This window comes from Taudactylus pleione, unplaced genomic scaffold, assembly GCF_031769625.1.
Source record: "Taudactylus pleione unplaced genomic scaffold, aTauple2 ptg000660l, whole genome shotgun sequence".
NCBI classification, from domain to species: Eukaryota; Metazoa; Chordata; class Amphibia; order Anura; family Myobatrachidae; genus Taudactylus; species Taudactylus pleione.
In genome coordinates this window covers 629,893-656,417 of record NW_028285062.1, presented here as the reverse complement: position 1 = coordinate 656,417, position 26,525 = coordinate 629,893, and the positions used below count along the sequence as shown (strand labels likewise).

General features: G+C 44.4%; 1 protein-coding gene across 1 annotated transcript; it reads right to left on the bottom strand.

Moving 5' to 3' along the window:
- On the bottom strand, window positions 1–26,514 carry LOC148478352 (uncharacterized). The gene is made up of 4 exons (XM_088455551.1): window positions 26,485–26,514; window positions 25,680–25,783; window positions 5,488–5,682; window positions 1–3,336 (listed from the first exon to the last, which is right to left on the bottom strand). The coding sequence occupies exons 2-4, from the start codon at window positions 25,693–25,695 to the stop codon at window positions 3,143–3,145; spliced, it is 405 nt and encodes a 134-aa protein (XP_088311677.1). The 5' UTR covers window positions 25,696–25,783; window positions 26,485–26,514; the 3' UTR covers window positions 1–3,142.
- Window positions 26,515–26,525: the final 11 nt, after the last annotated feature.

Genomic DNA, 26,525 nt, shown 5'->3' with positions numbered 1-26,525 from the left:
AGTTACACGCAATTGATCAAGACACAATTTAGGCGCAAAAGGAAATTATACAGACCGCAAGTACAGTATACATACGCAGGCGCTTCCGGACCCAGAGATAGGCATCAGCAAGAGACCCCTCATCATTCTGCACGAAGACTCAGAACCAGCGTTCGTGCACTCATATTTATACCCCCCAGAATAAACAGGACAATAGGGAAGTCTGTTGCTGATATCATTGGTTCCCAGGGGTGAAGCATCTGTTACAGCACATTTAACAGGCTGGTTCAAACAGACTCTCCCTGCCTCTAACAGCTGGGGGTCTTCCTCTTCACGCCTCCTGCAGCATCCTAACAGTTGTTTCTAAAATATACATTTTGTTGCTTGTAGGCTCTGCGATCCATAACTCGGGAATGCATGATGCGATCTCCCCACCGATAACACCGGAATACTGTAAAAAGGATACGCATCAGTACAACTCCAAACATGACTTGTTTAGCATGTATAATACCTTAGTTATCAAATATCTTTATTTCTCAGCATTTAAACTAACTGAACCAACTTAAGTCATACACTTTAAAGCTTATTAAACCTTATGTGTGGATATGTAATGTGTGGGTATTGAGGGTTTGATATAAGGACGCTAGTTAACTCGGGACAGATGCGTGCGCATAAAGCTAATAAAACAGCGGTTTCATACAAAGTCCTATGCATTCGCTAATATGCGACTAGTTAACAGCGCTATTGTATGTATTAATGTGCATATGGGAAATTATAAAAAATGCAATCGCATGGTGCTATTAGTATTATCGCCACATGTACTAAAATGTGAGTTTATCTAAAATGGCGCTTAGGCGGCCATTCGCAAAATGGCGTCTTGCGATCTCATTTTCAAGATGGAGTCTTGTGGCCATTTGCAAGATGGCGTCGCTGCGATAAAATTTTAAACTGAACTTGTCTTAGCCAATTATTCAGCTTCGACAGTCCACCCTTTGATAGCAAACAACATGCTATCACAATCTGCTATTAGAATTTAATTTAGGCTTACATTTAGATATTATTTGGTGTTATTATGGGATGGCACAAGGTGGTTCTTTATCCATCAATAATGTGTCTCTAGGTGGGGACATAAAACTACTATTATACGCACACCGCGGATCTTGGAAGATCATGTGAAAGGTGTGGGAATGCACCAGTCTTATAATAGCAGTCTTGAAGGGGAATTGAGACTTTACATCATCTGAGGTGTTCTATGAATAACATTTCAATAATACATTCTATGCATGTCTAAATATAATACATCAAACGATTGTATTTCCTAGTTCAGGGTTGTAATGCAGTTCTATATTTACCTCAGTATACATATTGTCATTACTGACCACCATCATAGTTTCATTCTTTCGTTCACTCTGTTTCTACATTTTCCATACTTCAACACAATAGGAACACACCGGACGCATATGCCAATTATTATGATGACAATCAGTATAAGGATTAAGAATATGCCTATGCTGGCGATCACTTCCTGGACCCATTCCCCTAGACCTGAGAACCATTTTACTGGGTTCAGCCATGACACCCATCCTTCTATCTTTTCCCCTACTTCAGCCACTGAAGCGTTATGGTTTTTGCGAAATTCCCACTTTAGCTGCAGAATTTCATCCATCTTCCGGTCTATCACCTCCTTAGGTTCGCTGGTATCATTGGTGACATAGGTGCAACATTTTACTCCAAATTGGGTGGCCAATGTTACGCAATACCCTCCAGTAACAGCAGTTAAATAATTCAACACTAGCCTGTGTTGCACCAGTTCTTTCTTGTACGCTTGCAATTCTCTCCCTGTATACCTGAATGTGTCATCGTACATCTCGGTTATATTATCCATTAATTTAGCAAGTTCCTATATATATTTAAAATTTAATGTACCCCGAGCAATCCTGGTGGGGTCCAATGCGACCAGAACTTGAAAGCCAGTTGTCTCACTGATTAACTGAGTGGCTTTATGTATATCACCAGGTACCATATTTCTTTTGCCTCTGTGTTCATATTGTGTGTGAAGATATGGTGACAGTGTGTTTTTATGTATACCCAGCATTTCAACATGTGTGAGGGTCATAACTTCTGGGACTACTCTTCCCAGGTAACACAAACCTTCAGAACTCAGGGAGAGTCATTTATACGCTTTTCTTCCACAATGAAATATACATTATCAGGGAGAACATAAGGAATGGTATGCATCATTATCATTAAGCACATTTCCCTTGCAAACAATCCTATTTCTCGTTCTTCCATCTGGTACATGCAAGTTTCTGGCTGTATTATTTTAGCACAATAACCATTTGGCACCTTACCAATAATTTCTTTGGTGGAACTCAATGTATACCGATACCTAAAATGTTTCCCACCAGACTTAATGGAGCGCAATAGATCATGGTTTATGGACTCATTATCAGCTCTTTGTGAGAAGGTCATCGTCTGATTATTCCCCGTCACTTCCCAACTCCCAGGTTTATTGGGGTTGGTTATGTTTAAACACAAAATTGATCTATCTACTTGGAATTGATAGAGTTTGAAATGAGGTGGTTTGGATGAGAGGAATTTTCCATCCAATGTTTTCCCTTTTTGTAATTCTAAAATTTCCGTGATATTCAGCGGAAATGGCACCAACCCTTCGTTATGCTGCCCCTGGGGCACATGTGAACACACCCAGCAATCAGTTTGATTCAACACTTTGCCTACCATGCTATGATAATCCTCTAGAGGATACCCACCCCAGTATGGATTATATTTAGGTTGGCACCGTTGGATACAGTTCTCATCAACTAGGGACCCACAAAGCTCACAAATACAGGAATCTTCAGATGATAACCGTCCACACCTTCCCAGAGTATCCGGAATTACAGCTCTTTTAACAATAACAGTACTAAGATTGGAAAGACACTCCCCTGATTGGCATTGCACTCCTCCTGATTCCACTCCATCAGCACTGCCATCAGCTCCCGTTTCCTCAATCGGTCCCCCATCACAGACACTGGATATCCCCGGACTGACCAGGATGGTGAACACTCTAAAAGAGAATATGAAAATGAACACAGCAGGCACGTCCATTGTCACAACAAGACCTGCAAATTTCTCTCAGTTAAGGTATCTTACTACGACCTTTTCAATCCTCCCGGAACAAGCTCGCGAGCGACAGATCCACGCTATCAGCTTTGTCTCCGACTTGTTTCTCCACCGGTTGATTGATCTTTTTGCAGTGAGTGGAATGGACCCAGGTATCTCTCTCGGCCACCTTCAAAGATGTAGTACTCGTCAGCAGCACCTGGTACAGACCTTCCCACCGATCAGTCAAACAACCTGAACGCAAGAAATTTCTGATCATTACATATTCTCCTGGTTCAACATCATGACCGTTCGTTTCAGGCATATCATTAGACAACAATTTCAGTTTCTGCTGCTGTTGCTTTAACTGCTTACTCATTGATATAAGATACTTCACAGTTATCTCGTTGTTACCCTTTAGATCTTCCTGTGGACTTATGATCAAATGAGGTTGTCTACCGAACGATATTTCAAATGGGGACAGATTCAGAGGAGGTCTAGGAGTGGTCCTTATGCTATGTAGGACCAAAGGTAAAGCTTCTGGCCATCCTAGTCCAGTCTCTGCCATGATTTTACTTAGCTTATTTTTAATAGTCCCGTTCATCCTCTCTACCTTGGCACTGGCTTGCGGTCGGTAGGGGGTGTAAAGTCGGCTATTAATACCCATCAGCTTACACATATTTTGAAAAACATCACCTGTGAAATGGGTTCCCCTGTCACTCTCAATGATTTTAGGGATACCGTACCTGCATACAAATTCCTGAACCATTTTCTTGGCAGTAAACGCAGCAGTATTAGTGGCCGCTGGGTAAGCCTCAACCCAGTTAGAAAATACGTCTATGCGCACTAATACATACTTAAGGTTCCTGCAGGGTGGTAATTGGATGAAATCAATTTGTATCACCTGGAAAGGTCCATCAGTCGGTGGAATGTGGGACGGTTCGGTAGGGATCGCTTTCCCTATGTTCTTTCTCAAACAGGTCAGACAGGACATTGCTATCTTCTCTGCTTGTGAAGAAAAACCTGGTGTGCACCAGTATGCCCTCACCAACTTGCACATACCCTGTTTACCCAGATGAGTCAGACCGTGTGCTGCCTCAGCCAGGCTGGGGTAATATGCCTTGGGGGCTACTGGCTTACCATGTCCGTCCCTCCAGAGCCCCGAGGACTCTTGCCCACACCCCTTGGACTTCCAAATGGATTTTTCCTGAATTGAACACAAATTTTGCATCTCAATTAATTTCAGCATATCAATAGTTTGAAATGACATAATTGTTTCAGTTGGAGGAAACATTTTTAACCCTGCTGCCCATTTTGCAGCTTCATCAGCTCTGTTGTTGCCCAGTGACACCGGGTCATCCTCACATGTGTGGGCTTTGCATTTAATTACTGCCACTGCTTTGGGCAGTTGGATTGCTTCTAAAAGATGTTTTATGTGTCGGAAATGTGCAACTGGTGTGCCTGCTGCTGTCATAAAATTTCTCAGACGCCATAGAGCCCCAAAATCGTGCACCACCCCGAATGCCTACCTCGAGTCAGTGTAAATGTTAGCAGATTTGCCTGCTGCCAGTTCACATGCTCTAGTCAGTGCTACTAACTCTGCCACCTGGGCTGAGTGAGGAGGACCGAGAGGTTTAGCTTCTATGGTGTCTGTGTCATTTACAACAGCATAACCTGTACATAATTCACCTGTGTCTGTTTGTCTATGACAACTCCCATCCATATAAAAAGTTACATCCACATTCTCTAAAGGTGTGTCATGTATGTCAGGTCTAGCAGTAAAGGTCTGATTCAAATATGTCATACAATCGTGCGTATCATTATGTCTGCCGAACTCACCTCCCGCCAGCAACTCCTCTCCTTCCACCCTTTGTACATCATGTTGTACATATGGTAGGTATGTTGCTGGATTCAGCGTACTGCAACGTTTAACTGTAATATTTGCAGGAGCGATTAGAGCTAGTTCCCATTTGGTGAACCTAGCCGAGGAGACGTGTCTGGTTTGAGCTGAGTTCAACAGAGCAGATATAGCATGGGGAGTGTAGACAATCATATCATAGCCCAATACTACGTCCTCACTTTTACTCACCAATAAAGCGGTAGCTGCTACACTTCTCAAACAGGTGGGGAGTGATCTTGCTACCGTGTCCAATTGGGCACTGTAGTATGCTACGGGCCTACTGGCATCACCATGTTTTTTTGTAAGGACACCTGCAGCACAACCATCGGCTTCCGTACAATACAAATCAAAAGGTTTTTCATAATCAGGTATTCCCAATGCAGGAGCTCTTGTCAGACTATCCTTAAGATTGAGGAAAGCCTGTTCTGATTCCTCTGTGTGTATGACACGATCGGGCTTTGAGGAAGAGACTAATTCCTGTAAAGGTAAGGCCAAAATAGAAATACCTGGTATCCACATTCTACAGTATCCACACATTCCCAAGAAGGTACGAATTTGCTGTTGATTCTGCGGCAGTGTCACGTTTTGTATGGCCTGGATTCTATCTGTTGTAAGGTGTCGTAACCCCTGGGTTAGGCAGTGTCCCAAATATTTTACTCTGGATTGGCACGGCTGTAGTTTGTCCTTAGCCACCTTGTGTCCTGTTTGTGAGAGATGAAGTAACAAAAGTTTAGTATCATTCAAACATGACATAAACGAGTCAGAACATAGCAATAAATCGTCCACATATTGAATTAGAACAGGTCCATTGGCAGGTTGAAAAGATTGTAAACAGTCGTGCAATGCCTGGGAGAAGATACAGGGGCTGTCTATGAAACCTTGGGGTAATCGTGTCCATGTGTATTGTAAACCTCTGTATGTAAATGTGAATAAATACTGACAGTCAGGATGGAGAGGCACAGAGAAGAAAGCTGAACAGAGGTCAATGACAGTGAAATGGGTTGGATTTGGTGGGATTTGCATCAAAATGACAGCTGGATTCGGCACTACGGGGAATTGGCTCTCTACTATCTTATTAACACCTCTAAGGTCTTGTACCAGCCTATAACCCCTCCCACCACTCTTCTTCACTGGAAAGATGGGACTGTTGGCTACACTAGCTGTACGAACTAAAATCCCTGTTGCAATAATCGCTCAATTATTGGAAAAACCCCTAGTTCTACCTCCTTCTTTAGTGGGTACTGGGGAATTTTTGGAGCTTGCCTTCCGCTTTTTAAATTTACCATTACTGGGCTTACGTTTGCCATTAATCCAGTGTCCTGTCCATCTTTAGTCCAAAGGGAATCTGGAATTAGGGACAACATTTCATCTACTTGTGATGGAGTTTCATTTAAAACTGTAGAGTGATACATTATCCTTTGAGGAGTGTCTAACATATCCCGCACCTCGTATACCATTCTCTCTGGGATATCTAAAAATACACCATCAGGGGTGCAATATATAACACATCCCATCTTGCATAACAAGTCTCTGCCCAGTAGGTTAGTAGGAGCCGCAGCAGCCAGGAGAAAAGAATGCCTGGTATGCAACGGCCCAATAGTAACCTCTGTGGACTTTGTTAAAGGATGATGTTCCACTTTACCTGTTACACCCATTGTTGGGAGATTTTATCACTGACCTGGTCGCCCCTGTGTCTACAAGTAAAGGATATTCAGCACCAGCTACATCAACCATCATGACCGGTTCTTCCCTAGTATTTCCCGTTAACCTGACCATCTGTAGACTACAGGTATGACCTGACCCCTAGCGTTTGCTACCATTCTCCAATAAAGCATTTACGGCTGCAATTGGAGCTGGTGCCTGCTGGACATTTGCTGGCCTCTGTACATATCCCTTATGGGGATATCTAGGTCCTCCCTGATGTGGGATCCCTACTCCTTTTACTGTACAGTTTCTACTTAAGTGTCTTGTTTGTTTACAGTTAAAACATGTTCGTGTTTCGGGTGAAGACGTGCTGTTGTGAGGTTTGCGCAGAGGGTAAAGGTGGTGGATATGGGTAGGGATAGGGAGGGTAAGGGTATTGTGGGGGATAAGAAGTTGGTGGATATCCTGGGACCTGTGGTTGCATCGGGTTAGTGGGATAGAGTTGTGTTTGTTGTTGAGTGGGGTTAGTAAGAGCACATACTTGTTCAGAAGTGAGTGTGTGTGCAAGTGTGTCTGTTGGCTGTGCTGTTACCGTCATTCCCTCCAGAGCTTGATTACTGACAGCCATTAGTTTTTCGCTCTGGGCTTCTCTCTTTTTGGAGATGTTTTTATCATGTTCAGTGGCAGTTTCTATGAGGGTATCTATTGTGAGTCCCCGCCAGCCAGGCTGTGAGGTCTGAACCCGAGTTTTTAAGACCGTCCACAATTACCGTAACTATCATCCCCCTGTGGTGAGTGCTATCTTTAATATCCTCTATCCCAGTGTACTGGGTGATAGCCTGCAGAGCCCGATCGCAATAATCTTCTGCAGTCTCACTCTCTTTCTGCTTAATGGTGAAAATTTAATTCCAGTTTACTACTACTGGAAAATATATACCCAATTGAGTTACAATGCGGGAAATGTTACCTTGGTTTACTTGGTCTGTTAAGGGAATGTCACCATCCAATACACAATCTGTGATAAATTTTGTCACATCGGTATTGCGTGGCAGACAGGCCCTTAACACCACCCGCCAATCTTTATTAGTGGGTTCATGTGAACTTCCCAAATTTCTCAAAAATCTTTGACATTTGGCTAATTCCTTTTTGGGATCGGGGAAATCATTTATAATGGAATTTAGTTCTGCTCTTGTCCAAGGACAATGCATTACTACTTCCCTTGTGGGCACTATACCGTTTACGTCTGCATTTCCATTTGGAACAGTTATTGTCCGAATGGGATGCAGACCGGTAGCGCTGCTACCTTTTGACCTGGTTACCTGGCTGGGGGTTAAGTCTGCTGCTGCTGCGTATGGTATGAACAACTTCCTCTACGGGTGTAGAGGACACTAACACTTCCCTTGCTGTTACCGATGGAGATGGCGGCACCACTCGTGATTGTGGTGATGCAGCATCTATCATCTGCACAGCATGGGAAATGGCAGACATTACAATAGGCTCATCATCCGCATCATGAACATTTTCTTTATAGTTGCTTAAGAGAGGGTACAAGTTGCTTGTTACGTTTTTATGGGTATTTTTGGTAACTGTACTTGCACCTCCATCCACATAAGGTGGGGGAGGTGCGCGTGAACTGCTGGCAATACTCTCCACAACGCTACCTTGCCGTACGTGCGAGCCAATTTGCGGCTCGCCCGTATTGCAATTCAGCGTATCTGATGCATTTTCTGGTAATGCGCTCGCGACGCTAGTTTGCGTCGCTTGCACATTTTTAAGCCACGCATCCCCTTCATGCTGCCACAGTTTTAAACATTCAAAATATTTAATCTTTTTCTCTCGGGAGCGCATCAAACTGATGTGATCCCGGACATTGTCTAACACATTTTTATCAAGACTACCAATTTTGGGAAACGGTCCAACACTTTTCCTCGTCATATTAAACCATAAATCACAATACCTTATTGCATACCTACCGTACTTGGTATGCATGATACGACGGGCCGGGCCGATCCGATCGGCGCCTCGATTAGCAGCACATCATTGCCTAACATCACTACTGTTTGCGTGGCTCCCATTCTGTGACAACTCCTACGCTTTTCAATAAAGATTTAGACCGGTGAAAGACAATCAAGACACTTTCACTTACCTGTGGACGATTTAAGTCGGCGGTGCCCACACACCTGGATAAGATTTAGTAAGGCAACTTCCACACCTGGATAAGATTTGAAAAAGGCAACTTCCACACCCGGATAAGATTTAGTAAGGCGACTTCCACACCTATGAGAGTTTATATGTCGGCTACTCTCACGCACCTCTCTACAACAAAGACAACATGTACACCTGCTACTGTGTATAGAACGGTAAAGCTGCTTACCGAGCGGCTAGACTAACCCTTGCACCTAGCCTTTAAGGATCATACGATACCCTTAACTGTGTTCAACAAATATTCACTGTTACACACTTTTTTCCTGCACAGAAAAATACACGTTAACCCAGATATTGGTAATAGAAAAAAATGTAAACCTCAATGGCTTTGTTCAAACACGTGGCAGCACAATCGGAAGTACATATACGCTATTGTGCGACCAGTCGCATACACAATAATGCGACTACCACACAACCGTATAATGGCTTTTTTTTACTGCGTACGCAAAAGTGCGTCTTTGCTATGCGCAAACTTGCGACTTAGCCGCGTACCCAGTACTGCGACACCCCTTTAAAAGTAAGGTTCTATCAACAAAGGAAAACAAACTTTTTCCTCTCTTGTCCCTGGATTCTAGTCAGCTTCCTTGATTCACACGGAGACGGATAGCGATCTTTCAGCACAAAGCGGTTGCAGGCAAACCCTGCATGTGGCCACTCCACCCTTTGCTGAAATATCGATAGACGTATGTACCTTGTGATCAGGTAAGTGACTTCACTACGAGCCTCCAACTAACGATACTGGATTTAGGCGCAAAAGGAAATTATAGAGACCGCAAGTACAATATACATATGCAGGCGCTTCCGGACTCAGAGATAGGCATCAGCAAGAGACCCCTAGTCATTCAGCATTCAGCACGAAGACTCAGAACCAGCGTTCGTGCACTCATATTTATACCCCCCAGAATAAACAGGACAATAGGGAAGTCTGTTGCTGATATCATTGGTTCCCAGGGGTGAAGCATCTGTTACAGCACATTTAACAGGCTGGTTCAAACACTCTCCCTGCCTCTAACAGCTGGGGGTCTTCCTCTTCACACCTCCTGCAGCATCCTAACAGTTGTTTCTAAAATATACATTTTGTTGCTTGTAGGCTCTGCGATCCATAACACGGGAATGCATGATGCGATCTCCCCACCGATAACACCGGAATACTGTAAAAAGGATACGCATCAGTACAACTCCAAACATGAGTTGTTTAGCATGTATAATACCTTAGTTATCAAATATCTTTATTTCTCAGCATTTAAACTAACTGAACCAACTTAAGTCATACACTTTAAAGCTTATTAAACCTTATGTGTGGAGATGTAATGTGTGGGTATTGAGGGTTTGATATAAGGACGCTAGTTAACTCGGGGCAGATGCGTGCGCATAAAGCTAATAAAACAGCGGTTTCATACAAAGTCCTATGCATTCGCTAATATGTGACTAGTTAACAGCGCTATTGTATGTATTAATGTGCGTATGGGAAATTATAAAAAATGCAATCACATGGTGCTATTAGTAATATCGCCACATGTACTAAAATGTGAGTTTATCTAAAATGGCGCTTAGGCGGCCATTCGCAAAATGGCGTCTTGCGATCTCATTTTCAAGATGGAGTCTTGTGGCCATTCGCAAGATGGCGTCGCTGCGATTAAATTTCAAACTGAACTTGTCTTAGCCAATTATTCAGCTTCGACACTTCCTTTTGTGCTCCACGGTGCGATGGCGTGTACGGCAAGTAGTCAGTTTCTCTCCTGGCTAGAGATCCTGCTTTGCTGAGACTGTCTGTCTGGGTATTTTCTGTGATCTGTTTATATTCCAGCATGTACTGTAGTAGCTACACTGCAGTTTTATCTGACACCGTTCTTATCTATTTTATATAATAGGCTATTGTGTCTGTTAATCACAAGTGCAGTGAGAGCTGGAGAGATGCCCCCTCTCCCTGCTTACAGCTCTCTCTGGCTGCCTGACGGCACTCTTGTCATCTAGCCTCCAGCCGCGTACAGGAAAGAGAAGATGAGAATACAGGGGAGACTGCATAGGGAGAATGTGGGGGATGGGAGAGTAAAGAACCTCTCTGAAACAGCGGCCACAATAACTAGCAACATGGAGAACGGCTACAAAATGCTTGTAAATCATTATCTGGCGTTGATGTAGAGTTAGACATAAGCATTTATTTTATCTTTCATATTCATGTGCCTGCATACATTTGCCGGTGCGCACACATTTTGCAGGGGGCAGCAATGGTAGTAAGGGCGCGTCCATGCAAATGTGTCTTGTGCCGACCACAGCATAGACACAAGTCCATGGCGCCAAGTACGTTCTGAGGATGATGCAGCCATTTCCGATTGGTCCCTCCCACTGATTATATCACTAATAATCGCTGGATCCTGTGATCTAGTCACATTGTTTATTATTATTGGTCCACGGCAGGAAACCAGATTCCCATTTTATTTTTTATTTTATTTTTTTCTCAAGGAGAGGAAAGTGGATGTTTGCATTTATCTGGACGTGGCCAGTACTTGTTCTTTTAGAATTGCGTCTGTGTTCATTTGCGTTATACGTGATGTCACATTGCGCCCTGGTCTGACTGTGGCCTTCATGCACTACAATCCCCATAATAACACGTCTACTAAACAACAACGCTTCAATAACTATTAAAGTTTAAAACCCGGAAAGAATAAATTGTGAGGAATCGCAATGAATGCACAGAAATAAAACTGTACTGGCCATTTGGTCAGAGCTACATTTTGGAAAGGGGTAGGGGCGAGAGTCACTGTAAATTAGGACCTATATATAGCCAGTTTCTATATCAGTGATTATCTCCGCAATACATGAAGCCCGGAACCCCTCGCTGCTGTTCCCTAGAACATTTTGTCGCTGTACATTGTATTCTTCCCCCTATGGTGGCTCAGACTGGTACCTGTGTACATATTTTACTGTCTTAATGACATTATTAAAGGCTGTGTTACTTTTTAGACTTTGTGTTGTGGAGAGTACATAGATGTCAGACGAGCGTCTGAGTCCAGCAACGTAACTGGTCGCACAGGACGGAGATTTGCTGCACTTAGTCCTGATGTTCCTCTAACCTACGCTACATATCGTCCATCTGGGAGAACCCAGCTCCTTGTGTGACTTATGCCCCTTTCAGAAATACGACCCGGGAAATTTCCTGCTCAGAACCAGGAATTTCCCCTGTGTAAAATCTCGGGTATTTGGTGGAGACCCCCCTTTCACACTACATAGTCTACCCCACTACATTTATCCCACGCTGCTGCCGTAGCTTCCCCACCTCTCACTTCCTTCTCTGACACGTCAGCGCCACAGCCTAATCAGGACATGTCCCCCGAGATGTGCTAGGGGAGAATGGCGGACTAGCCAGGCTAGAACCAGTACTGCCATTCTGTAATGGGTCCCCGGGCTGCAGTGACAGGGGAGGCCCACTCTTGGAGCCAGGTTGATGGCGCTGCGTTAGAGCCGAGCTCGGTGACCCCGTGAAACCCCGCCCCAGTGACCCGGAGCCGCCTCTTCTAGCATCCTGCCCGTCGCATTGTCCAAGATGCCGGTGAAGAAGAGCTGCTGAGACACAAGTACCGGCCGGACTTCAATGCTGGTGAGGCTGCATCTATGACAGGTGTGACCGTCAGTCGGCCAATCAGAAGCTGCTTGGTGCTACCCGGAAGTAAATTCCCGGGTAGCACCATTCAGACATCAGCTGGGTAATTTCCCGGGACTTAAGTCCTGGGAAATTCCCTGGCCGATTGAAGGGGTGGCTACCCAGGAAGGTGTTTCCCGGGTAGGTACCTTTCACACATACATGAGACCCGGGAATTTTGGCCGAGGCAGGCCAAAATCCTGGGACTCTCAGTATGTCTGAAAGGGGTATTACTGTATGTAGTGTGTCGGGAGGCAATCGGGAAACCGACTGCCTAAATACCGGCAGCCGGCTTCCCGACTGTCTTATCCCGGCAAGGGTGAAATGCCGGGCGTCTAGATGTAGACGCCCGCATTTCCCCGATGCCGGGAGACCGGCGCCCGGCATCACGATCGTAGTGATGCCGGGCGCCGCGAGCGGACAGCTGCGGGGGGGAGGGTTAGGTTTAGGGCTCCCGGGGGGGACTTAGGGTTAGGCACCCCCCCGGGAGGGTTAGGGTTAGGCTAGGGGGAGGGAGGGTTAGGCACCCCCGGGGGGGACTTAGGGTTAGGCACCCCCGGGGGGGACTTAGGGTTAGGCACCCCCGGGGGGGACTTAGGGTTAGGCACCCCCCCGGGGGACTTAGGGTTAGGCACCCCCCCGGGGGACTTAGGTTTAGGCAGCGGGGAAGGTGGTGGTTAGGGTTAGGCACTTGGGGGGGAAGTTAGGGTTAGGCACTCCTAAGGAGGGTTAGGGGGTTAGGTTAGGTTAGTGGATACTTACCTATCCACGATCGGGATTTCCAGCGCTGTCGGGCTTCCGCTGCATCGCACTCTGCTCCTGTCGGGCTGCCGCTGACGGGAATCGAACCATGCGGCCGGCGGTATTTCATACCAATTCCAGTGTGTCAGGCGCTGTCAGGCACTTACCTCACGCTGTCACCTTTAGGCCGCTGAGATGTTGCAGACAGTCCTGAGAAGCACCCGAATAATACACCCGAAACATTGGAGAAGGATACTATGGGCAGGGCCAGATTAACAATGGGGCAGATGGAGCTCCAGCTCCAGGCCTTCACATAAAAATAGGCCCATCATCATGACAGCATGATGTTGACTGTCCATCTGCTGTCCACAAGGTCAGCAATAAATCATAAATAGTAAAAAAAAAATTGTAGTTTCCTCGCAAAATGAAGCTTTTTTTTTTTTCTTTTACATATTTGGGGAGACATTGAGGCTGATAGTGTAGGGTGTGTACACACCCACACAGTAATGGTTACACCTTTTCTGCTAGGCCCTTGATCATTTTTTAGTGCTTTCCAACCAGATGGAGCGTGAGAGGCCATATTGGTTGCAATTGTAAAAATAACACAACACCCATTGGATGCGTTACTTATTCACACAAGGGGAGATGTACTTAGCTCTGGAAAAGTGATAAATTGGAGAGTGATAAAGTATCAGCCACTCATCTTCTTCCATGTTACAGGCTGTGTAATTTCATACCTACACAGAATTTACAAATTATTCCATTTTCTTATTAACTCCTAATAGCTCTTACTATTGATGGCATCTGTCGCCCACCTGGATCACCCTCACATTTGTAATTGTGATTAACCATTTCTTTTCAAGGTGCCACAATTGTCGCAGCGCCAGTCACTAGTGGGGAGAACCGGGGATACATATAACATGACCCAATGACATACAAGCTCGGTAGGTAGGGTCCTGCACGTAAGAGCTTGCGCTCTAGTGGCATATTGTATTTGCTTATTAATGTAATTAGGTGACCTCAGAGCCGCTTGTGTGGTTGATTCGGTTGTCACAGGATGTGAGCGATTGTGTTGCTCCTGTATTATGTATCCAGGAGTTCCTGCTCTGTGACTCAGTGCCGCTCTGCGTGCCAAGAGACAGATTACCTGTACTGTAACTTACACTGTGACTTTATGCCAGTTCCAGGACACAGCCACGGGCTCCGCATGCCCTTTAAACTGCCAACGTGAGCTTGCTGTGGTACACGTGAGTGCGAAAAACAGCTGTGAGGTTCACCTAAGGGCAGTTTACCAACGATGTAAATATTTGTAGCAGACACATGCAGCCTTCAGCCCTAGAATTAGCCAGGGTCATCAGCAACCACCGGGCAATCTGTGAGTGCGGCAGGAAGCAGGGTGTTGTGTGCAGGTCACCTTTTGTATCCGAAGTTGTGCGCATACATTGCGAATTAGATGCTTCTGCCCTAATATGTACATTATGCGTGCGCTGTGAGGAGGGAATTTCAGAAGTGCAAACATAAAATGCACCTGGAGGAAAATATCACGTTTTGCTACGTGTGCAGAGTTGGCTGTAAAAGTGAAAGCAATAAAAAAGAGCAGTCACTGTACTATATGACCGTACCTGGTATGCTCAATGTACTGTATGACATGACTGGGGTGCTCAATGTATTGTATGACATCACTGGAATGCTCTATGTATGTGTACTGTATGACAATCACTGGGATGCTCAGTGTATTGTATGGCAGTCACTGGAATGCTCTATGTATGTGTACTGTATGACAATCACTGGAATGCTTTATATACTATATGACAGTCACTGGGATGCTCATTGTACTATATGGCAGTCACTGGGATTTCTAATGTACTCTATAGCGGTCACTGGGATGCTCTGTGTATGGTGTGGTGGTCGCTGGGATGCTCAATGTAAACTATAGCAGCCCTTGGGATGCTCAGTGTACAATGTGGAGACGGGCATATCTATAATGGGTGCAGGGTGTGCGGGGCACAAGGGCCCCCAGGTCCAGGGGGGCCCCGCACTGCACACCCTGCACCCATATAAGTTAGAACTCACCTGTCCATGGTCCCGCGCCAGGTGTCAGCGCTGCACAGGTCACCAGAATTTTTTTCCGGCGTTCTGCGCATGCGCAGTAGACTGGGGCACACTCTAGTGCCCGGAGTCTACTGCTTCTGTGGTGGCCGGCCAGCCACATCAGATGGGGAGAGAGGAGGGGGCCCTGTGTGGAGGTCACTATACAGTATGCTCATTGTACAATGTGACAGTCCCTGGATTGTTTGGTGGTCACTAGGAGGCTTTCTGTATTGAACCCAGGACTTGCAGTTTGATAATCCAATCTGTTTATGTTGGGATTCGCTTACAGTAGACTTGTTCTGTCCACATGAGGCCACAACATTTCCAGGGTCACTTCAAGTTGCCAATCCACCCCTGACCTGCACTGTCTCTGCAAGGCCCGTATTCATGTAGCAGGTATGTGCGGACTGCATGGCGCTATAAATGACGGTAACCCAACCTTGCATATATTCATGAGGTGCCGGGAAAATGGTTGGAATGCCAGCACCTCGCTAATTGAATACCCCCTTATTGCATACTTGCCTACCCTCCCGATTCGTCCGGGAGCCTCCCGGTCCCCCCGGAAAGGCAGGCAAGCCTCCCACCGGCTCCCCTCCACCCTGCCTCGCGGCTATAAGAGAGACCCCCACAGCGGGGGAGGCCAATGAAGCTATTCACGCTGAATCGCAGCATTTTGGTCCCGACCCCTGCTTCCCAATGCCGGTAATCTCGCCATTGTGTAGCGGGGGCATGGCCAAAATGACACAAGCATCTGGCCACTCCCCTGCAGTCCCGTTCGCAGTGGTGTGTTCGCGCACTGTAATGCATGCACAGAATGCCATAATCGGCCGATTGCGTGCCTAATCGCGGTTGCGATCGCTGCTGGATCAGGCCCTGTGTTTTCTGTTTGTTTCCCTGAGCTGCCAGCGTGTTGTCACATTGTGCTGTGACAGGTGTCAGTATAACACGTGATACAGACGTGATCTGTGGGTGACGCAATCCTCCATACGTGTACAGCGCAATGTTAGGCTTGTTGTAGAATACGGTCCTATTGTTCTAGTCTCAAGAACATATGGGCGATTGCGGGATAAACCGTATTGTGAGCGTTACATGCAAACGCCATAAGATAACATGGAAGGTTAATAAACAAGCCTCCTAGATGCGTAGTCCCTATTACTGTGAGTGTATGACCGGCCAGCGCCTGGCGAGAAGTGAGCCCCATTCCTGAGGCCTCCGTTCAGTTTGCTTATGTCGGCCACGCTGCGCAAAAACATTGTTTCACTCCTGAAATTTGTCATCTTGCTTACAGACTGATTACACCTCAAACTCCAAGGACTGGTAAATATCCCTACCGGGGAACGGCCTATCTGGCCTGTTACCATTATATTGCTGGGACTATAGCAGCTCATTTATGTGCCTACAAACCAGACCTGATCTCACGGTGTTGCACTAGGGTGTTGCTGGGCTGATTTGAATGTAGCTAATTTGCTTATTTTAATATTGACCTTTTATGTGGAACATTTTATTGCTTTATATTTAATGAATGTTGAATTATTACTCTATCAACCGCTCCATTACAGTTACTGAATATCTGTATATTTTTATTGCTAATATCCATTTTATCTTTAATAGCGCTGATTCCTTATTTCTACTATACGATTTCTCTCATAGGAGGTAGACCCCCCCCCCTCCCAATACAGCTGCTTTGGGCTCACTAGGCAGCGCCAGTGGGCATCACGTTACCTTCTCTTGCAGTGGGCTAATTGTCTGCCTAGCGTTGTGTGTCCGGGCAGCAGATTATGCCGTCCCCAGAAGTTGCGATAGTTCTCCTGCGCACGTGTGTAAATGTAATGGCAGGCGCATGCTGGTGTGGTATAGTCATTTTTATCTAATCATAGAGGCTTAAGCTGGGCACACGCTTTACAATGTAGTGCACAATATATCATCCTGGCGAGGATTGGAGCGATATATTATCACACACATCGTATAGTGTGTACGCCCAATCAGTCATTCATCTCATCGCGGTCGGAAAGATGCAATGAGCGACGCGGTATAGTGCAGCATGTAATGATACACTGCACATTCGTACGCCAGATCGCGCAGTGTTAAAAACGCAAACTTGCGCCAATGTCGGCGCTGTGGCGGCTGTCAGCTCCGAGGGGTTACAATGTGATCTCTGGCGCATGCCCAGTGGAGCCGCTCCATACAGCAGTTTGCTCTATATCATGGCGTATGGAAGATGATAGCACTGCGCATGCCCAGTGAGTCGGGAGTCAAACACAGTGAAAGTGGGACGTCTGTATTACATGTGCTTTAACTGCAGACTTTCAGATTTAATTTGAGGGTAATTACATCCAAATCTGGTGAACGGTGTAGGAATTACTACGGTTTCTATATGTGCCTCCCACTTTTTAAGGGGCCAAAAGTAATGGGACAAACTAAACAATCCTAAATCTAACTTTCACTTTTTAATACTTTGTTGCAAATCCTTTGCAGGCAATTACAGCCTGAAGTCTGGAACGCATAGACATCACCAGACGCTGGGTTTCATCCCTGGTGATGCTCTGCCAGGCCTCTACTGCAAATGTCTTCAGTTCCTGCTTGTTCTTGGGGCATTTTCCCTTCAGTTTTGTCTTCATCAAGTGAAATGCATGCTCAATCGGATTCAGGTCAGGGGATTGACTTGGCCATTGCATAACATTCCACTTTTTAGCCTTAAAAAACTCTTTGGTTGCTTTTGCAGTATACTTCGGGTCATTGTCCATCTGCACTGTGAAGCGACGTCCAACGAGCTCTGAAGCATTTGGCTAAATATGAGCATATAATATTGCCCGAAACACTTCAGAATTCATTCTGCTGCTTTTGTCAGCAGTCACATCATCAATAAATACAAGGGAACCAGTTCCATTGGCAGCCATACATGCCCACGCCATGCCACTACCACCACCATGCTTCACTGATGAGGTGATATGTTTTGGATCATGAGCAGTTCCTTTCCTTCTCCATACTCTTCTCTTCCCATCACTTTGGTACAAGTTGATCTTTGTCTCATCTGTCCATAGGATGTTGTTCCAGAACTGTAATGGCTTTTTAAGATGTTGTTTGGCAAACTCTAATCTGGTCTAACTGTTTTTGTGGCTCACCAATGGTTTACATCTTGTGGTGAACCCTCTATATTCACTCTTGTGAAGTCTTCTCTTGATTGTTGACTTTGACACATATACATCTACCTCCTGGAGAGTGTTCTTGATTTGGCCAACTGTTGTGAAGGGGTTTTTCTTCACCAGGGAAATAATTCTTCTGTCATCCACCACAGTTGTTTTCCGTGGTCTTCCGGGTCTTTTGGTGTTGCTGAGCTCTCTGGTGCGTTCTTTCTTTTTAAGAATGTTCCAAACAGTTGATTTGGCCACACCTGATGTTTTTGCTATCTCTCTGATGGGTTTGTTTTGATTTTTCAGCCTAATGATGGCTTGCTTCACTGATAGTGACAGCTCTTTGGATCTCATATTGAGAGTCGACAGCAACTGATTCCAAATGCAAATGTCACACCTAGAATCAACTCCAAACCTTTTACCTGCTTAATTGATAATGAAATAACGAGGCAATAGCCCACACCTGTCCATGAAATAGCTTTTGAGTTGATAGTCCCATTACTTTTGGCCCCTTAAAAAGTGGGAGGCACATATAGAAACCGTTGTAATTCCTACACCGTTCACCTGATTTGGATGTAATTACCCTCAAATTAAATCTGAAAGTCTGCAGTTAAAGCACATCTTGTTTGTTTCATTTCAAAGCCATTGTGGTGGTGAATAGAGGCCAAAATATGAAAATTCTGTCAATGTCCCAATATTTATGGACCTGACTGTACATATATATCAGTGTTATATACATCGGCATGTATGTGATGAGTGGAGGGATGTAGCACATGCAGAATGTGATGTTATATATATATATATATATATATATATATATCAGTGTTATATACATCGGCATGTATGTGATGAGTGGAGGGATGTAGCACATGCAGAATGTGATGTTATACATATATATCAGTGTTATATACACTGGCATGTATGTGATGAGTGCTGGGATGTAACACATGCAGAATGTGATGTTGTATATAACACTGATATATATATATATATATATATTTATATATATATATATATATACCGGCATGTATGTGATGAGTGGTGGGATGTAGCACATGCAGAATGTGATGTTATATATATATATATATCAGTGTTATATACATCGGCATGTATGTGATGAGTGGAGGGATGTAGCACATGACGGAATGTGATGTTATACATATACAGTCAGGTCCACAAATATTGGGACATTGACAGAATATTCATATTTTGTCATCTATTCACCACCACAATGGCTTTGAAATGAAACAAACAAGATGTGATTTAACTGCAGACTTTCAGATTTAATTTGAGGGTAATTACATCCAAATCGGGTGAACGGTGTAGGAATTACAACGGTTTCTATATGTGCCCCCCACTTTTTAAGGGGCCAAAAGTAATGGGACAAACTAAACAATCCTAAATCTAACTTTCACATTTTAATACTTTGTTGCAAATCCTTTGCAGGCAATTACAGCCTGAAGTCTGGAACGCATAGACATCACCAGACGCTGGGTTTCATCCCTGGTGATGCTCTGCCAGGCCTCTACTGCAAATGTCTTCAGTTCCTGCTTGTTCTTGGGGCATTTTCCCTTCAGTTTTGTCTTCATCAAGTGAAATGCATGCTCAATCGGATTCAGGTCAGGGGATTGACTTGGCCATTGCATAACATTCCACTTTTTAGCCTTAAAAAACTCTTTGGTTGCTTTTGCAGTATGCTTCGGGTCATTGTCCATCTGCACTGTGAAGCACTGTCCAATGAGTTCTGAAGCATTTGACTGAATATGAGCATATAATATTGCCCGAAACACTTCAGAATTCATTCTGCTGCTTTTGTCAGCAGTCACATCATCAATAAATACAAGGGAACCAGTTCCATTGGCAGCCATATATGCCCATGCCATGACACTACCACCACCATGCTTCACTGATGAGGTGGTATGTTTTGGATCATGAGCAGTTCCTTTCCTTCTCTTCTCTTCCCATCACTCTGGTACAAGTTGATCTTTGTCTCATCTGTCAATAGGATGTTGTTCCAGAACTGTAATGTTTTTTTTAGATGTTGTTTGACAAACTCTAATCTGGTCTTCCTGTTTTTGTGGCTCACCAATGGTTTACATCTTGTGGTGAACCCTCTATATTTACTCTTGTGAAGTCTTCTCTTGATTGTTAACTTTGACTCATATACATCTACCTCCTGGAGAGTGTTCTTGATTTGGCCAACTGTTGTGAAGGGGTTTTTCTTCACCAGGGAAATAATTATTTTGTCATCCACCACAGTTGTTTTCCGTGGTCTTCCGGGTCTTTTGGTGTTGCTGAGCTCTCCGGTGCGTTCTTTCTTTTTAAGAATGTTCCAAACAGTTGATTTGGCCACACCTAATGTTTTTGCTATCTCTCTGATGGGTTTGTTTTGATTTTTCAGCCTAATGATGGCTTGCTTCACTGATAGTGACAGCTCTTTGGATCTCATATTGAGAGTCGACAGCAACTGATTCCAAATGCAAATGTCACACCTAGAATCAACTCCAAACCTTTTACCTGCTTAATTGATAATGAAATAACGAGGCAATAGCCCACACCTGTCCATGAAATAGCTTTTGAGTTGATAGTCCCATTACTTTTGGCCCCGTAAAAAGTGGGAGGCACATATAGAAACCGTTGTAATTCCTACACCGTTCACCTGATTTGAATGTAATTACCCTCAAATTAAATCTGAAAGTCTGCAGGTAAAGCACATCTTGTTTGTTTCATTTCAAAACCATTGTGGTGGTGAATAGAGGCCAAAATCTGAAAATTCTGTCAATGTCCCAATATTTATGGACCTGACTGTATATCAATGTTATATACACCGGCATGTATGTGATGAGTGGTGGGATGTAGCACATGCAGAATGTGATGTTATACATATATATCAGTGTTATATACACCGGCATGTATGTGATGAGTGGTGGGATGTAGCACATGCAGAATGTGATGTTATACATATATATCAGTGTTATATACACCGGCATGTATGTGATGAGTGGTGGGATGTAACACATGCAGAATGTGATGTTATATATATATATATCAGTTTTATATACACCGGCATGTATGTGATGAGTGGTGGGATGTAACACATGCAGAATGTGATGATATATATATTAGTGTTATATACACCGGCATGTATGTGATGAGTGGTGGGATGTAACACATGCAGAATGTGATGTTATACATATATATCAGTGTTATATACACCGGCATGTATGTGATGAGTGGTGGGATGTAACACATGCAGAATGTGATGTTATACATATATATCAGTGTTATATACACCGGCATGTATGTGATGAGTGGTGGGATGTAACACATGCAGAATGTGATGTTATACATATATATCAGTGTTATATACACTGGCATGTATGTGATGAGTGGTGGGATGTAGCACATGCAGAATGTGATGTTATACATATATATCAGTGTTATATACACCGGCATGTATGTGATGAGTGGTGGGATGTAGCACATGCAGAATGTGATGTTATACATATATATCAGTGTTATATACACCGGCATGTATGTGATGAGTGGTGGGATGTAGCACATGCAGAATGTGATGTTATACATATATATCAGTGTTATATACACCGACATGTATGTGATGAGTGGTGGGATATAGCACATGCAGAATGTGATGTTATACATATATATCAGTGTTATATACACCGGCATGTATGTGATGAGTGGTGGGATATAGCACATGCAGAATGTGATGTTATACATACATGCCGGTGTATATAACACTGATATATATGTATGTGATGAGTGGTGTGATGTAACACATGCAGAATGTGATGTTATAAATACATATATATCAGTGTTATATACACCGGCATGTATGTGATGAGTGGTGGGATGTAACACATGCAGAATGTGATGTTATACATTTATATCAGTGTTATATACACCGTCATGTATGTTATGAGTGGTGGGATGTAGCACATGCAGAATTTAATGCTTGATGTATCCTGCCCCTGGAGAGAAGGACAGTATGAATAATATTATAATGGTACAATAAAGCTATGACCTCACACATCTGTGTTATGTAATCATATTAGTTAGTGTCAGTATGAAGAACAATACTGAAGACGCAGTATTATGGGAGCTGCTGAGGAGGTTACGTTCTGGCCTTGTTGTAACTTATACTAAATAAATGCTATCAGGGGTATTCAATATGGGAGCGAAAAGTGTGTGCTGGACTTTTCGCTCCACATCGGAGATTTTCTTGGGATAAAGTATCGGGCGCGCACCTGCTTTATCCCCGTATTCAATATAAAACCATGAAAACGGGAACCTGCGAAGTGGGATCTGCGAAAAAAAACAAAATTTATCTGGAATAAATTGTAGGACCCCCCTAAAACTGTAAAAACATGGGGGAACACTATGGATACCCCCGTTTTAGCCTGCAAATGAAAGTCAGGGATTTAAATAGCCGCAGCAGGTGTTTTTTTCCCGACATTTAAGAAGTGTTGCAGAAGAGCACTTAGGTTATTTTTTTGAAGTGGTTCCATCAAATTTGGGGTACATGAAAATGGTTACTGGCATTTTTTTATGTCCCTAAAGTAAGTTTTAAAAAATTCTGCAACTATGCATCTGCCGCTAATAGCCTATTCTAGAAAACACCTGCCGCTAATAACCTATTCTAGAATACACCTGCCACTAATAGCCTATTTTATAATACACCTGCCACTAATAGCCTATTCTAGAAAACACCTTCCGAAAATAGCCTATTCTAGAATGCACCTGCCGCTAATAGCCTATAATAGAAAACACCTGCCGCTAATAGCCTATTCTAGAATACACCTGCCACTAATAGCCTATTCTAGAATACACCTGCCACTAATAGCCTATTCTAGAATACACCTGCCACTAATAGCCTATTCTAGAAAACACCTGCCGATAATAGCCTACTCTAGAAAACACCTGCCGCTAATAGCCTATTCTAGCATACACCTGCCGCTAATAGCCTATTCTAGAATACACCTGTCGCTAATAGCCTATCCTAGAATACACCTGCCGCTAATAGCCTATTCTAGAATACACCTACCGCTAATAGCCTATTCTAGAATACACCTGCCGCTAATAGCCTATTCTAGAATACACCTGCCACTAATAGCCTATTCTAGAATACACCTGCCGCTAATAGCCTATTCTAGAATGCACCTGCCGCTAATAGCCTATAATAGAAAACACCTGCCGCTAATAGCCTATTCTAGAATACACCTGCCACTAATAGCCTATTCTAGAATACACCTGCCACTAATAGCCTATTCTAGAAAACACCTGCCGATAATAGCCTACTCTAGAAAACACCTGCCGCTAATAGCCTATTCTAGCATACACCTGCCGCTAATAGCCTATTCTAGAATACACCTGCCGCTAATAGCCTATACTAGAATACACCTGCCGCTAATAGCCTATTCTAGAATACACCTGCCGCTAATAGCCTATTCTAGAATACACCTGCCGCTAATAGCCTATTCTAGAATACACCTGCCACTAATAGACTACTCTAGAATACACCTGCCGCTATTAGCCTATTCTAGAATACACCTGCCGCTAATAGCCTATTCTAGAATACACCTGCCGCTAATAGCCTATTCTAGAATACACCTGCCGCTATTAGCCTATTCTAGAATACACCTGCCGCTAATAGCCTATTCTAGAATACACTCTGCCGCTAATAGCCTATTCTAGAATACACCTGCCGCTAATAGCCTATTCTAGAATACACCTGCCGCTAATAGCCTATTCTAGAATACACCTGCTGCTAATAGACTACTCTAGAATACACCTGCCGCTAATAGCCTATTCTAGAATACACCTGCCGCTAATAGCCTATTCTAGAATGCACCTGCCGCTAATAGCCTATTCTAGAATGCACCTGCCGCTAATAGCCTATTCTAGAATGCACCTGCCGCTAATAGCCTATTCTAGAATGCACCTGCCGCTAATATCCTATTCTAGAAAGCACCTGCCGCTAATAGCCTATTCTAGAAAGCACCTGCCGCTAATAGCCTATTCTAGAATGCACCTGCCGCTAATAGCCTATTCTAGAATACACCTGCCGCTAATGGCCTATTCTACAATACACCTGCCGCTAATGGCCTATTCTAGAATACACCTGCCGCTAATAGCCTATTCTAGAATACACCTGCCGCTAATAGACTACTCTAGAATACACCTGCCGCTAATAGACTACTCTAGAATACACCTGCCGCTAATAGACTACTCTAGAATACACCTACCGCTAATAGCCTATTCTAGAATACACCTGCTGCTAATAGCCTATTCTAGAATACACCTGCCGCATACTTGCAGAATAGCCCTGAACCTATTTCGTTATTGTTAAACACTTTTTTCCTTTTTTATTTCTCTCCAATTTTTAAATTAATTTTTTGGGGTGTCCCTATTTTTTTGTTAACTTTTTTTGACAGTTATTTTTAAAATGTGAATCCCAGGGGTGCAGGCTATTTTTTTAAAGCCTGCACCCCTAAACACCAATTCTGCACTTTTTTTCGCCACCTATTCAGTGTTGAAGAGTTATCCCCGTTTTTTTTTTTCAAAGACTTTTCGAACCTGCGAAAAGTCTTTGAAATCGAATACGATGTAAAACCAAAACCTGCGAAAATGACGTAATCGGTGCGAAGACATTGCAAAAACTTAATTTTCGCTCCATATATACCCCTATATGTAGTAAATGTGCAGGATGGCCGGGGTGTACAATAGATTAAAGTTTGACTGAAAATCCCTGTAAAGTCCCCTTAGTGATTTACATGTGAACACGTGTTAGAAAGTAATTATACAGTGACAAGTGGGCGTGAGAGTGGGAATCTGCGGGCTGCTGAGGCTCAGGCTCGCAAGCGGGTTGATGTTTGCCCCCTGCACATGCGCTACACGCTACAAGACGGGGCGGCTGTCGATGTTGATTGTCAGCTCGCCCCATTTTGTAGGCAGGGAGAGGGGGTGGTTGAGTGGCCCTACTGACATCACTAGTCTATTAGAGGATGAAGTCCACTTGGGCTTGCAGCAGCCGAGACCCTACCACAGGGTGTCGTCGCAAGCCCGATGGTCGCGATAATCACGACCATCTCCAGGCCGCTCGCAAAAACTGTGGATGGTCACCCACAGCCTAGCGAGCAGCCTGAAGAAAAAAATAAAATGAAAAATCCCCGCCCTGATTCAGAGCGAGCGGCTATGAATCAGGCCCTCAGTACGGACTCTTTACCTTTCCTCTGGGTCATTTGTCATCCTGTTAGCTGCACCATGATGCCAGTCTCTCTGCGCAGGGATCATTCTCTCACACTCCTGGCTATGTGCTCAGGGCTCCTCCTGTGCAGGAAGTACAGACAGCCCTTTAATGATTAATCCTGACTCTGTATATGCACAGTGCCGTGTTTACCTCTCTCACCAGCATTCTGTCCAGCCTGTGAGAAAGGACTGACACACACAGTACTACTTCTGCTTCTTATGTGCAATTCTCATTATCTGTTATAATGCTCAAGGTAAGGGAAAATGACACACTACAACTTACTGCTCTGTGTGCTGAAAGCAATCCCCAGTATCTGTTATTTTCTACTTGCTGGGATACCTGGCATTGCCGGGGTTAAGGACTGGACCCTGAAGTACACCTGCAGCCTTCATTTACATCAGGCTTGCCTACGCTCCCGATTTGGTCGGGAGCCTCCCGAATATCGGGTGCCGCTCCCGACCCCCCCGGAAAGGCAGGCAAGCCTCCCGGCTGCCGCCTACCCCCCCAGACTACTAGTAAAAACCCCCGCTGCCGGAGGGCCCGATGACGCGATTCGCGCTGAATCGTGTCATCGTGGCTCCGCCCCCTGCTTCACAATACCTTTTTCCGGCATTGTGAAGAGGGGGCGGGGCCACGATGACGCAATCGTGCGGTCCCGCCCCGGCTCCGCCCCCAAAACGGCATCATAGCCCTGCCACGCCCCCCACACAATGCAGGCATTCAGCTCCCTCCCGGAAGGAGGGAGCTGAATGTCGGCAAGTATGATTTACATTGTCCTCACCTATAACCTGGATAACTATGTACATTAGGAGTAAGTGACAG